The sequence below is a fragment of the Corvus brachyrhynchos genome, unplaced genomic scaffold (genome assembly GCF_000691975.1).
Source record: "Corvus brachyrhynchos isolate BGI_N302 unplaced genomic scaffold, ASM69197v1 scaffold365, whole genome shotgun sequence".
In the NCBI taxonomy this organism is placed as follows: domain Eukaryota; kingdom Metazoa; phylum Chordata; class Aves; order Passeriformes; family Corvidae; genus Corvus; species Corvus brachyrhynchos.
The window spans coordinates 2,091,290-2,106,651 of record NW_008239544.1 but is presented as its reverse complement, the minus strand read 5'-3'; the positions used below and the strand labels follow the sequence as shown (position 1 = coordinate 2,106,651).

At 40.6% G+C, this 15,362-nt stretch overlaps 1 protein-coding gene across 2 annotated transcripts in view; it reads right to left on the bottom strand.

The window, feature by feature from the left end:
* The window catches only part of AP1G1 (adaptor related protein complex 1 gamma 1 subunit), a 37,717-nt gene extending 22,408 nt beyond the window's left edge, over positions 1-15,309 (bottom strand). For both annotated transcript variants that reach the window (XM_008639162.2, XM_008639163.2), the window contains exons 1-4: positions 15,238-15,309; positions 6,778-6,981; positions 2,447-2,571; positions 163-304 (exon numbers count right to left, since the gene is read on the bottom strand). In XM_008639162.2, the coding sequence (XP_008637384.1) occupies positions 163-304; positions 2,447-2,571; positions 6,778-6,978 (468 nt within the window). In that variant the 5' untranslated portion in view covers positions 6,979-6,981; positions 15,238-15,309. The remainder of the gene's footprint in view (positions 1-162; positions 305-2,446; positions 2,572-6,777; positions 6,982-15,237) is intronic.
* Between the last annotated feature and the right edge of the window lie 53 nt (positions 15,310-15,362).

Here is a 15,362-nt window from a genome sequence, read left to right as displayed (position 1 = left end):
ATTCCTGCTATCAACAGACAGGGAGTTTTGAGCTCTGTCTTGCACACTGGGAAAATATTCACCCAGTGTGATCTGAGTCATCTAGTATTCCAGATATTAGCAAGGTATTCAATCAATCTTGCCTTTTAATCCATAACAATATTCAAAAGTTTCCTGAAGTACCTTCTTCCTAAGATAGGAATTGGAAGTTTTGAGGAGCTTTTCCACCTCTCCTGCAAGGTCTCTGCACATTTCTGAGGAGCCCATGCAGCCAAGAGTACAAAGTGCCAGCCCCTGCACATACTGCGTGCTGTGATTAAGGTCACTGTAAAGGAAAACAACAAAAAAAGTCAATCAGCATGCACACAGAGAAACTGAACACACAAAAGAGGTCATCTATAGCTGGAGTCATCTAACCAGCTACACATGGCCCAAAAGAACTTCCTGGATTCAAGCTGTGTGGGAGCATGACTTGGGAGCAATACAAGCTTTGAGTGCATGTTCCACAGGGTTTGCTACTAATTCTACTTAGAATCCTCAATTTAAAAGATAAAATATTTGGTTCAACCATCAGGTTGACCTGTCAGGGTATCCAGAGATTGAGCTCAGAAGAGGGAAGACTATACAAAATTGCGTTAAAAATGGTTTTAGTTTTGGAACTTGCATGCAAAGTACAGACCTGCAGTGACACTGTGGGCTGTCCCAGTTTAAAGATGTTCTACAACAGGCTTTAGCTTCTGCACTTACAAACCAAACAGTATAGAAAAATCTGTGTAAAAGTATCCTCTATCCTGACCAAAACCCACGAACCCCACCACTCACACACCTCAAAAACAATCCATACAAGAATTCTGTTAAGCAATTTTTCCTATTCATATGCCTAAGGAAGTTGTGAAAAATGGTCAGTAAGAAGCTAAACCACCTAACAGGAGCTGCTATTCATGAGGCTAGCTACCAATGTCACACCAAGCACAAGACAACATAGCTTCTATATGGCAATCCCAACAGCCTTTAAAATTGACTTCTACACCACTTTTCCATCTGTGTTTGGTACTAAGGTCACCACAGCACTCAGGACTCAATGCTGAAGAAAGCAAAAAATACAGCTCCTGGTTTGGGAGGCAAAGGGAACTGAGGACTGCAAGATGGAAGAGCTGGGGAAAGGAGCGGTTCCTAACCAAACACGCACGAGGTGCAGAATGGAAAGACAGTATCCTGGTTGTTACATCAAGCAGTTATGGCAACATGCAGATGAAGGAACAGGTAGCACATGCTACTAAGTGGGTTGGCTTTTTGTTTCCTTCCTTTAACAATTTTTTGGCAGCTATATAAAGCTGTGTGTATCACAAGTACATGCTTCAAGAGGTTGCTTTCCTTTTCGTCTCAAAAATCTGCGTCTTGCTATAAAACAGCGAAAAACAATGCCATAAATCAAATCCCTTAATGTCTAGATAAAAGCAAGACACAATGGCAGATATACAAGCCAAAGGAGAAAGCAATATACAGCTCAGGGAGATGGTGGGAAGCTGTCGACCACTTTTGCTCAGCTTCCATCTAACCCATTTCCAGTTCATACTCACTACATCCTTACCAAATTCACTGCAGCATAAACAATCAAAAGAGGTGTTAACCTGCAGCCTGGTTCTAATGGAAGCACCTCACAGGTATGGCATTTCAATGAAAGATCTTTAGACAAAAATCTCATCTCCTCGAAACTAGGTCCAAAATTAGCAGATCCTCAGGTCCACAGTTTTGTCAAGTTTCTTTCAAAGCACTTTGAGGCCACAGTCTAATTGAAGATCAATACTTTACTTGCTAATATCTCAGAGGCTTATGTGCTAAAAGCAAATAGTAATAAAAATAGGTACACTACACACAACCTTTGGACAAGTCAACCAGAACCCAGCTGTTCCATACCTGCTCCAAACCATCTTGAAAACACACTCATCAACATCCACTAAACTATGATGTAGAAAAGTCCCAGTTTAACATTGCTTTGCTGAGAGAAAATAAGTATTAAAAAAAATAGTAATTCCCTCTTGTCTGATTTCAGCAAAATGACAGCACATCCTAAGCTGCTGCCTTGCTTCCAATGAAAAGCATTTGTCAGGACCATTAGGGCAATCTTAAAAAAAAAGCAAGATACACAGACTTGTTTCTTGACAACTCTTCAGAACTCATCAGCAGAAGCAAACAAACACACAGAGGACGTGTTAATTGTACATATGCCTCCTCCAAATCAATGCAATTTTATATTCTCTTTCCACTAAAGAAGCTAGACAGGATGGCCCAATACAGTGTACTACTACAACAGCCTCATTATGGTCAACAGCACACAACAATTTCAAGATACCAGTTTTCTAACACAAGGGAAAAAACCTAAAGTACTCTAAGTATCACTGTCAGAAGTATACTTTCTGCTCCTGAAACCTCAGAGCATAGTTTGATGGAGAGGTGGTACCCTTACTTCTTGATGCAATTGGTCATAAGAAGATGAACATCCTGTCTCTCATCCAGCAGCAACATGGCACCTAAATACCCAATGCGTTTGTCTGTGAATTTCTGAGACGCAATAAGTTTGAGGCACTCCAACTGGAAAAAAAAAGAAGAAAAAGAAGACATAATTAGCTTGAAACGACTTCTTAGCTAGAGGAGAAACAGTTTGAATTTTGATGTGTAGTAATTTATGTCTCTCAGAATACACTTTTAAAAGTGTATTTGGTTCCCATTTCGGTGATGTGTAAAACCAAGAAAGGTCAAATGACCTGCCCAAAGCTCCAAAAAAGACAGCAGGAAGGTCATTAGCAGCTCCTGTGTCTTGAAGTGGCCAGACACTGTTGGTCTTCCATGACCTTAGATATACCAGATACGGTGGTTAATGTCAGATCATAAAAGTAAATGGTAACATATTGATAGAGATGAAAGATACATCATTAAAAACAAAACAGTAAAGATCTGGAAATCTAGATCATGTGTCATGTTTGATATGCACATTAAACTTTTGAACTAGACTTAAAAGGTTCCATTTATCTACTAGGGAGAGGATCAATGTTCTGTAAGTTGCCAAAACAAGCACACATAGTGATAGGACAAGAGGTAATGACTTCAAATGGAAAAGGGGCAGCTTTAGGTTAGATATTGGGAAGAAATTCTTGGCTGTGAGCATGGTGAGGCCCTGGCTCAGTTGCCCAGAAAAGCTGTGGCTGCCCCATTCCTGGAAGTGTTCCAGGCCAGGCTGGACTGGGCTTGGAGCAACCTGGACTAGCAGGTATCCTTGCCCAGGGAAGTTGGAACTAAATGACCTTTCAACCCAAACCATTCTAGCATTCTATGACTCTAAAAACAGGTTTTGTTTATTATGATCTGTAACCAACTTGCTAGCTAGGTAAAATGTAGATTGCCAGAGATAGTTACATTTCTGCACTTCTCTGTAATCTCTACTGGAACACCTGAAGTTTACTAAAATCATGTGCATTCCAGCCACTACAAGTTTCCCTTTTGCCCTTGTACAAATGGCAACTGTGATCCATAGTATAGAAGAGATTCCCAAGACAACATACAATTTCCACCTGCACTCTGCTAATTTAAAATTTAATTGCTAGCTCATTTTTAAATCTGACACTTTTTTAATGAAAAACAAACAAAAACCATCAACCACAGAGATACTCTGACATTACTATGCACTGAAACATTTTTCTATAACAGATAACTAATCAGCTATAATCTATGTCTACTTTCCCAACAGGAAAGTAGAGATCTGTCCCTCACAAACACTTCCTGTAAGTCTGCTTTACAAACTAGCTGGGGCAGCAAGTAAGCATACATGATAGGTCTGAGTAGGGGTCAGACAGAGCTGGCAACAGATCCATAGCAAAGGGGGCATGCACAGGCAAAGACACAGGGTGTCAGGAAAAGGAATTCATGATCCCAGCTAGATGGAGGCTTGAACAAGGCAACAGACACAGGTGAGATGCAAGAAACACACACATCACCAGAGTAAAGTTGCATGGTACATTGGTAAGAAAATTAAAGTTGAAGTGCCAGAGAAAGAAAGTTCTATGGCCTAGTCCTAGTCCTGGCAAGTTTTCACAACCACATGGCATTAGAACACACACTCAACTGTTCAAGTTGCCGTCACATGTGAATGCCCAGCTAGTGCAAGGGTGAGAAATACGTAAGAAAAGGCTTGAAAGAAATTGAGTTCAGTTTGGAAGGTTAAAAGGGGTAAACACCTCTGAACAATAAGACCAGTCCTCCACAAAGATAACTGAATCTGCACAAATGGCCAAGATCAACCAGAGATAACATGCAGAACACTAGATATCAAGCTCTCATCTTTCCAGTGCTTTCTGTAAGGGAATAATGCACCTCTGAAACAACCTTCTTTCCCGGGTTTGCAAGATACTTATATAATCCTCTGCAAAAATGCAACATAAAATTGGTGACATCTAAGCTATAGGTTAAGGGCCAACAAAGGCAGAAGATGAATGACTGAGGAAGAGCATAAGGAAACTGACGACTGCAACAGATACTCTAAGATACATTTCTAGTACTTTTGAATTTAAACGGTATTAGTGAAATTTACCCCATGAAAGGCTAATGAGTTCTTGTTTCACTTGTATATAAATACACAGCAACTAGATTCATGCACAGCAGTACTAAGAAACATGATCAGCTGAAGCTCTTACGAGGTGTAATTAGTGGAAAAAATCTTGATGCTGTTATATCCATTTCATTCAAAGGAACAATTCAAATCTGCTACATCACTACTGTAACAGATACTACTGGCATGTAACCAGACTACAGCTTACCCAACTTTTACTGACATAGCCACTCTTCCAACTGGAATTTTTTTGCAAATAGAAACAATGACAATAATAGAGTTATTTGACCATTTGTCCAGGCTCTCCAATGATTTCTAAACTTGCACAAATGGCCTTTGCACATGCTCAGGAGACAGCATGCCATCCCGTGCATATCAGCATACACTGGCTAAATATGGTGCTCATTCTCATACTTGTGTACAAGATACCCCAGGTCAAAGTTGAGGAGCCCTGGCTTGGAAAGAAGTAGGTCGACCATCCACTCCTGGTCACCCATACTGTGAGCTGCAGCCTGCTTACAGCTTTAAGAGAGGCTGCAACACTTGTGGCTCTCCTGTTTTTCAGCAAAACATCTTTCCTGCATATTTATCCTGTCACTCTCAGAAGCTTACTGCCTGTAGTGTAGGACTGTCTATCTGCAAGACTCCAGTACTGGAACAGCATGTGTCCTCAACAGGTCCCCAGCTCACACAAACTATACTCCTATACAACAGCACCACCTTGAAAGATTCCTTCCAGTGATAAGTGTTGAGGACGTGCAACGGTCTCTAACTCATTCACTTGGAGAATACTTATTAAAACCCCTTTTCAGCACTGGGCCCTATGCCCTCCTGAAAATGCAGCTGATAAATTACAAGATAACCAAGGGCATTGACTGAAGTACCCTGCTCCCCAAATAGTCAGAATAGATGCTTCTTTTTGAGATATAGCAGGCCTGGCAAATAACAGATACTGAACAATCTGCTTTAGCCTTCTTTCACTGAGAGTGTATTTACCATTATTAACTAAAGCAGAAACTGAAAATTATTAGATATCTGACCTAATCTTCCTTATATGGGATTAAATACTTGAGTAACAAGACAGAAAAATTAAATTTAAATAATGTTCTTAACATAGGCCAAACGTTGAAATTCTAGATGACGCTTATCTGTAACACTTTTCATTATTCTTAAGACTCCAAGATACTTAGCCTTAATTTTTGTGACAGGAAGTTTCTCTCTTGGACCAGGGAGCCTGGCTATGAAAAGTATTAAGAACAGAATAATACACAAATTCACTTGCTCTTTTTCAAAAACTCACTACCCTGAGAGAAGAATCCAGTAATACAGAAGTAAGATGATGCACTTCATATGCTATAGCAGAGCCCTAACTCTATCTGCAATTTGATTTTACTGGCTTGAATTTACTGTTTCAGTATTAGAATTAGTAAATCCAACCACAAATGGGTAGACACACAAGACATGAAGCTACTTAAAGCGGTACAACAATTTGACTGATTTTAGCTTTATTGAAGACCTAGGTTAGATTACTATTAACAGGACACTTACTGACTTCTAACCAAAACTGACTATGCCCCAAAGATTAAGCAAAGCTAACCTGAGCAACACTTTGTAGATCAAGAGCTTCCATCTTCCTGTCTCCCTTTTCTAAAATTTCTGTCAAAAATAGCACATCAAAAATAAGCCAAGAGATGGAAAACTCATACCTGCATTCTCCATGTCACCTCACTAAGACAGGGATAAGGAACACCATCTTCTGATTGCCAGGAACAGACCAGCTCTTTTCTGCCTCAAATACATTGCTTTAGAAGGAAAAGGGTATAGAACCTCCTTTGAAGTATGTGGTATTTTTCAGAGACAGAACTCCAAAGTGCTGTTCTGAACCAATCTAAAAATATCCCTATGTCTTGGACTGTGGTTTAAGCACTACTGCTCTGCAGAAACATGGATGGCGAGGACAAGACAGTACCCCAAGTTTCAAAACAAACTATGTAAGCCCCAAACAGCAAATCTCACTAACAAAGTCAAAACTAACTAACATCCGTTCTCAGAACATATGTGAAAATAGACCTCAAATCATCCCGAAGGACAGCAGAACGGCACCTAGGAACGCTCTGAACAAGCCAATGTACCCAACATACAGAAGGCAGACTGGCTTATGCACAGAGCACAGAAGGCACTAAATTTTAACCTACCTGTCCAAAATGTGCAGGATATCCCAGCATGTGCATATACAGCAGCTTTGCCACATTTCTGCATCGGTACGTGTTATCTTCCTCTCGGAAGGATGACCGGATAGCAGCACATTCCTTTTGGATCATCTCACGCTCTTCTGCCTGGGTTCTTGCTGTCCGGATGGTCCGGATCAACTCCCGCAGTCTGATGGGGGCTGGCATCCTCTGAGAGAAGAAAGAAGTCTGTAAAACTTCTACTGTCTCTACAGGCTTCATAATGGTCTCACACTTCCACATATTCTTTTTTTCTTTCCTACCCTACAATTACATAAATAAAAGAATGAAGAAAATGTAGGCTAGTTCAGTAGCATGTTTAAGAGTAAACTTGAGTACCTGAGGACTTCAGTGTACCTCACATCTGCTCTTCCAGAACACTAGAAATGCTCCAATTTGAGCCAGCTGTCAACATAATATGACTCCCCACCTGAAACAGGCAGAAAGAGCACTCTGCAAGGTACTCTCATATTCACATCATCTGCCTCTCTCCAGAAAAGCCAGGCTCCAAAGAGAACTGATCCCAGAATCATGACAACTTGGGACAGAAGTCCTCTACAAAACAAAACTCTGTTTAGCAACTTGCACAAGATTTCATACAAGCGGTTCACATGCTTCAAAAATCCTGCTAACTTGTGCCATACACACTTCCTTCTTAGAGCTGCGGAAGGCAGCAGAAAAGCAAATAGAATAGCAATCCTAGGTGTGTGGATGTTTCAGAATATCCTGTTTCAAAAATAAATAAATCAAGTTTACATCATCCGTTTATCACACCCCAAACAGAACAACCCTTTCTGAAACAAACAAGCCTGCGACATTACTGTCTGGCAGTACTGGTATGAAAGGTGTATACAAGAACACTCAGAGTAGTTTCACCTCATCAGATGGAGCCATCTGACCCTGAGAGCAATTTAGTCTGCCAAGTACCTGTTAAGAGGAAAGTGGCTGTCAAACAGAACCCAAACTTTAGTACTTATGTTCAACAGTTGAACTTTTTAGTTCATGCTCACCAAAGCTCACTTCTGACTTTCATGGAGCTCAGACTACACACACACACACACACCTTTACAGCCTTCTTTCATCCATGTCAGCTTGCGAACAGAACTGAGCCCTCCTGATAACAGGTATCAGATCTTGTAAAAAGTTGCCATGCCAGTCTGCTACAAATCATGTCTGGGTCACCATTCCCCATGAACAGTGTCATACATTTTAAGCATTGCCGTATCAGAAAAAGATGTGCATTCAGGTGCTGCACTAACTGGCTTACACGATACTACAGAACGGAGAGGCTGGGACACAGAGCTAACAGGGGACTTCTTTGCTTGCAGAAGAGCAGAGCGAGGTGCATGTACAAGCAAAGATGGCCTTACAGTAAGCCAGCCAAAGGCAGGTCTGAGTCGCGATTATAAACTCATACATACACTAGGCCTCTTCAGCCAAACCATGCAGACTCCTCATATTTAAGCTCGCCATCTTCATACTTTCAAGTTTGAATTTACAGAGACACAAAGCATTCCGTTTTGAAAATGGAAGAGTAGAGATATTCTTCCTGCATAAGAAAACTCTGTCCCAAAATGCTGACATGTGTAGGATCAAGACTATTGGACACATTAATCATTACTCTTGCCTTGTCTCTCCATGTGAATTCACAACACTTCCTCACATTACTGTGATATGAATAAATTAACGGTTGCTATGCACTCATGCTGCACTAACAAGTGTAACAGAAATAGTCATGGGGAAGCAAGAAATCCATCTCCAGAACGAGCCCTTCCATGATCACTACCTTTGCTGCTATGCCTGCACGTAATACAGTTCTGCATCCTTTCTGAAGGAGAAGAAAAGCAAAATGCTGTACGCAGCACTTAAGGGCTAGACGTGATATTGATGTATTTCTATAAAATGCCTTCTAGTTTGCTCACTATTATTTTCCTGATAATTGGTAACACTCTGTGGAGTTCTGATTGCTGCAAAGTGCTCAGCTTGTGTTTTTCACAATAGTATCATAAACCCAAAAATCTCTTTCCTGGGTGGCAACTGTCTGCGTTCAGTGCTGAATTTTTAAGCCTGGACTCACCTACTACACATGCATATCACATGATTCTAAACTGATTTTGATAAGCCACGCTCTTGTTGGAAAATTGGGAAGAAGTTATAAAGATAAAAGTGCTACTGCAGAAATATTCCTCTGCAGTTCACAGGCAATAATTTCATAATCACTAAGATCACTCATGTGCAGGCTCATGCTGAAAAAGGTGAGTCCAGTCCTTCCACTGTGCTCACACTGGCATTCCAGGGACCGTGCACCAACCTGCGCACGCGAAAAACAGCTCGTCCCCTTCCTTCCAAAAGCAGTCCTCAGACACATCAGTCTGGCTTGTGCAAAGACAGGCAGCAGTGAGAACATGTGGCTTTGGGAGACCTCAGATGGAGAGGAAAAGAGGTGAAAGGTTCACTCCAGCATGAATCTAAACTTATGCTATGGTTCTGCACCCTAGTTAAGCTTATCTACAACCTTGCTGTTCCTGAGAAGATAAGCAGTGGCTACTACAAGTCTGGCTATTACAACCATGACTGACTCCTTTATTTTAAAGAAAGTGTTCTTTACAAAGTTTTTCGAACACTACTACATAATCTGCAAACAAACTGAGGTTTGCCAACAAATTGTTTTGAGACCACAAGTTGTTTTGTTCCTGCTCTGTATCTGAAGGTTTATAAACTGCTGAACACTGATATCTGCAGCCTGTGATTCCTTTCCCTGCCAGTGGACCAAAAACTTTCTATAGGTATGCCCATGGAAGGCTTCAGCATCTTAAGTTTGGCCCTGGACAACAGAAAATAAAAGGACAGACTGCCAAAACAGTTCTAGTCAACAGAAAAACAAAATTCAACAATGCTACCATATATACGAAGTACAGCTTTTTATGAAGGAAAAATAATCTTTACATTTCACAACCACAGGAAAGCAAGCAGAAACCAGCATTTTAGAAAGCAAAGATTGATGAATAAGACTCGAGAACCAATTTCTGAGGCTACCTGGTGTTCACACTTGTGTCACAACTTAAAACAGATACACAGACAGAGTCTAACCTGAAGGACTAAGAGCAACCGTATCTCACACACACTTCCTGCCTGATGAGAACAGAACAATTCAGAACTGCTCTGATGGAGGACAACATCAAGGACAAAAGACAAAGCTGTGATTTATTTTCCAATATTCAGAATACCTATCCTTGTGCTCCAACTACATACTTTTTTTTTTGTCAATATCAGGTCATTCAGTTTTTAATACACTTTTGAATGCTTCCCATACAAAAGGTTTTGCATCCGTCTATGTAAAATAGTGTCTTCCCCTCACAAATCACCTTACGTGTTGATCCCTGAAGCTTAAGCTCTTCTTGTATACACTCTTCCAGTATTTCAATACAATGTAATTCCCATGCAACATAGCATGTTGTGTTTTCTTCCCCTCCACAAGAAAGTGTTCTCTTAATAGTGAAAATTCTTGCATCAGGTACCTGTTCTTTGCCTTCAGTGACTTTAAGATTCTTCTGCATGCTAATACATTGGAAATCTCATAACAGTTTTGAGTTTCAGACAATTTCAAATAAGCGTAAGCAGTAGTTACTGCAGATGAGAAGAAACTTTGGACATGAGAACACTTAAATTCAGAAACATTGCAGAAGAGATTAACGTTTACCTAGTCTCAGCAATTTCAAAGCCTATCATAATGCCAACAGACCTTTAATGCAACAGTGGGAGGACAACCATATCATCTAGCAACAGCAGACAGCAGAGTTTCACTTTAGCTGGTGCCTAAGTGCTCCTCAGAACTTCCTCCAAGGTAGCAAATCTTGTTCTTCAGGATTAGTTAACATTTTTCACCAGTACAGACACATCCTTTTATTCTTTGCACATTAACATAAATGACAAGGCAGTTTTTAGAAGTAGTTACCCATTTCCTTCTTGGATTTACAGCAGGAAGAATTTCCTATTTCTTTGCTAACTACAAGCTCCAGAAATCAGGGATGATCTCTGAAGACTTGAAAAGAGCCTACTAGTTAGTACTTACAATATCTGGTAGGGTTGCATGCAGAATTCTCCCACCTTATCAGATCTGTTTCCCCCTTCTCATTTCGAAAGCCTTGCTCCTTAGAAGAACCTACTATGAAGATCAAAAATTCTGAGAGAGTTGGATACTTTACTCAGATCAGTTCAGGTTGTATAGGTGGCTGGCATTTAAGTTCCTTAGAAAACAGAATTCCAGCATTTTTTCCTGCAATCCAGAGACTAGGAAAGGTGTTGCCTCAGTGATTCTCCTCCCTCTGCTATTCAGGAATCCTTCCCCTGAACCAATAAAAAGGCATTCTCTCTCTTTATGTAACTCATTCCTACTATCCAAAAGTCAAAAAGACAAAACCAAAAGTCTTAATGTATTAAAACACTTAGTTTTCATTTAAATTGTGCTGATAAATCACTGTTTTCTCCTCTTTTATGGTCTGTTACTAGTGAAGTTCATAATATTTGAAAGTTAAAGATTTTATTCAACAGGCCATTGTACCAAAAATATTTGGGTATAGAAATTTACCAGAAGTCTCTCTTAGAATACAGTCATATTCAAGCATGATGGATCATCTTTTATATTTACAACATGCACCTAATATTCCCAAAACCCACCCTGAAAATGCTCAAATGCTTCAGTCAAGCTATATTCCTCTATCGGGAACTGCAGTGCAAAGACAAAGAATAGTCCTTAAATGTTGAATTGAGAACATGTCCTCTGGAAACTATTCAGAAAAGTTAACTTACGTCTAAAATATCTAGTGTGTCTCTAAGACAATAAAATTTAAAACATTAAGAGTTGCTTTAAAACTTCTTTAGGACAAATTATCAGACATTTAACATTTTAACATTCTGTTCTCATTATTTAGCCTTGAATTCTGGAAACATTAAGACGTAAAGGCCATCAAAGTTAATGAAACTATTCACAGAAGAGGTCTACTGTCTAGGGACATGGTCTGAATTTTCAGTTGTAGTGATATACACACCAAGTTACAGCTTTTCTTGTAAATAGCATTTCTGAACTTGATTCTGTCTAGAAAACATCCCAAGCCTGAAGCAGCACACATTTCAAACACATCTAAAATACACAACTCCAGTTTGCTCCACCCCATGTGTAAGCAATCACACTCCTCAAGCAACCACAGCTTTTGGGAAGTTACACAACTGAAGCCAGGCCCAACTCCTAACTGAAATTAATAGCAGAACTCCCCTACTTGCTTTGGTACAACTGAATCCAGCCTAGTAAACACAGAAGCAGAGGATCTGTCCAGACTTCATGAAAGGAGTAACTGCAAATGTTGACACCCAACACTGATGGCCTCAACTCCACACTGCTATCAGTAGGCTTCCCATTTCTATCAGACACTTAAAAAGAAAAATATATTAGCAGTAAAACCAGAAACACACTCTCCAAGTAGAGATGAAGGTGTGAACAAAAGAAGAGATGTTGGTATATGGTCTAGTATTATCAATATTTATACAGAAAACAGTAAATATTTAATTATTATAACTATTTATACAATAAACACCAAAGCAAGGAACACCATCATCATCAAGAAGGGCAAAGGCAACACAAAAGCATTGAGAGAAAGAGCAACCAACCATGCAACATGCTAAGTGGAACAATCTCTTGTGAGAAAGAGCTATTGAATACAACAGAGAACTAGAAAGCAACATCAGAAAATCAGAAACCAATTAAGTCAGCAGGGGGCTTCAAAATGCTTTCCCATAAGAAAAGGCATCAGAGTTACACTTTGCTTTATGCACAGACAGCCGGAGGAGAGTGGGGAAAGTCAAATAAGAAAAAAGCACCCCAAAACAAGAGCTAAAAAATAGTCTTGGAAGCAGAGATGGTCCCACTTCCAGTTACATTGAAAAAAACCCCCACCAACAAGAAATGCAGCACAACAGTATTCAAGAAGCAAGGCACAGTGCTGCTCAAGGGGCTGAGAGGAAGAGGAGAGGCAGGACAGAGACTGAGGATGTTGCACAGATCCCACCCAAACCCACTGCCAAACAACTGCAGACGCCTTCCCACTCTCTGCTGACTGAGGCACAGTCCCAGAGCACGACTCAGCACTTCAGATGAGTATCCCATTCCTGCACAACTGTGCACATATACCAAACCCAGCAACTCCTGAACTGCCTTCAAAAGACACACTGAGCTCCCAATCAGTAGAAACATAAACCTCAACATCTACCAAAAAACAAAGTAAGTATTTCCCTTTTTTTAGAAGCTAAAAAACGTAGGAAGAAGAATTAGCACAGCTACATGGCTGATCACCACAAGAGATGCAAGCAGAATTCCAGATTTTCTGGCTTCTATTTCAATCTGATACTTCAATCACCACTGACCTACATTACCTTTGTATTTATCACCTGCTTCTAATTTCCTCACTACTTTTATCTACGAGGTAATCTGGCTATTTTACTTCCTGCTCACTTTCCTGCAGAGTTAAACTTAAAAAAAAAAAAAAAGAAAAGGCCACTACTTTGTCACAAAAAACCCCCACACCCTTCTTTGTCCTAGCCAATGCCAGATGAAAGACAACATGCCACATTTTTACATTCATTAATATAAACTTTCCAACAGGCCACATAACTTCAGCTATGCCCTAGGAAGTTCTAATCTTTGATTTTACCTGTAGCATTTCTGCCAAACAACAGGTACAGGTTGCACTAATATCTGTGATATCAGCAGATTCACTTGTACTCACATTACCATAGCTCTGTCTTTCTAGTTACAGACTCACCATATATTTACTTATTAACTCCAAAACTTTCCTCCAGTGAAGTAATACTCCTACCAAGGCAGAATAGACCCTTTTCCCCAGAGAACAGCTAAGTATCCTCTAGAACAAACTAGCATCACCTGCATTCAGAAGAGTTTGCTCTGTCATTAAAAAATACAATGAGATCAAACAACCCATCCCCTGAAGTTATACACTGCCAGCTCACAAATACAAATATTCACACTGGGGAGGCACAAGCAGGTTTACTGAGCACCATCACTTTTAGCAGCAGTAAAGACTTGTGTGAGCCCTCACACTTGGAAAGCTGAAGTTCCAAACCTGAACTACACTAACCAGGGTGGGCTCTGTGTGCCTGAGAGTAGCCAGCCAGGACTCCTGTGCCACTGTCCACAACGTTCTCACACCATGGCCTGACACACCCACTACTCTCATTGTACAGTGATGCCACTGCAAAATGCTGTACAAAAAGGAGCTACCAAGAATCAGAACATTTTTGTGTCCCTTAAACTCTCACAGGACACTACAAAGGTACTGCAGGATCTCTCCATCTCTACCATGCCACCTTCAGGAAAAAAAAAATCAGCAGTCACAGGAATAAAAAAGAAAAGAAAGAAAAAAAAAAAAAGGGAAGAAAATGCTTTTTTTATCATAAAAGGAGGAAATCTGAAAGTTACCTTACACACTGGAAACACAAGCTGGATCCCTTCACAAAACAATTACCCGAGACTTACTTTCCCCTTCTCAAGAAACAGGAATTTAAATACCTTTCCCCTCCTTCTCCCAGCACAGAAGAATGGAAGGGCTCACACCAAACTCCTCAGAAAGAAACCCACAAAATTTCCTGCCTTCATTCAGCTCTCGAGTACCTAGTAAGTTTTCAAATCCTGTGCCAAACCCCAGAGTGCACATGAGTAAACAAAAGAAAGAATTTGCCAACAGAATGTGATATGCAAGCAAACAAAGGAAAAAATACCAAGTGTAGTTTAGAGGAGAGGTAGCAGGGAAACAGGTGCAAAAAGCTGCTATGCTCTATCACACAGAAGTGAAACACAAAAAAACGGGGGGAAATGAAACAGCACAAATTTCTCTGCCATTTTAAATATAGGATGCTAGGAGCATCCCTAAAGGATTCCCCTGCATTTACAGGGGAAAATACACATATATTTTACTCTGTTTAAGCCACTATGGACCAAACACCTTTTGGCCACACAAGTGACGTGTCATCCTTCCAAAGATGTTCCACTGGGATTCTGTGCTCTCCCGTGCTCTCCCATTAATATTTCAAGTATCAGAAACTGGAATTTGTTGCTCAGCATTTTAACACATCACTTACAACATAATAAAACGCACATCTGTTCCGCCTGCTGACTTTAAAAACAATGTCTGCTATAAAATAAATTAAAATTTATCTTATAGATCGTGCGAGAAGAGAACTTAACCAGCCCTGAAGAAGAGACTTGAAGGCGCCCTTACAGACCGGCCATCAGACAGCAGCTCACTGCAAATGCCTTTAGCCAGACCGAACATCGCCTGCTTCCATTAAAACCCATGAACGGTAAGTACTGCAGAAGCTGTAATACTCGGAGCGTGTGCAGCCCTGGCAATAATATACCGAGGGAAGGACGGGCACAAGTCCCGGCTGCTCCCAAGACGGCACCGGGCGACAGCACGAACCAGCTCCTGAGGTATGCGCTCCCGCTTCAGCCGCGTGCTGCCTCCGAGCTCCGACGGGGGGCC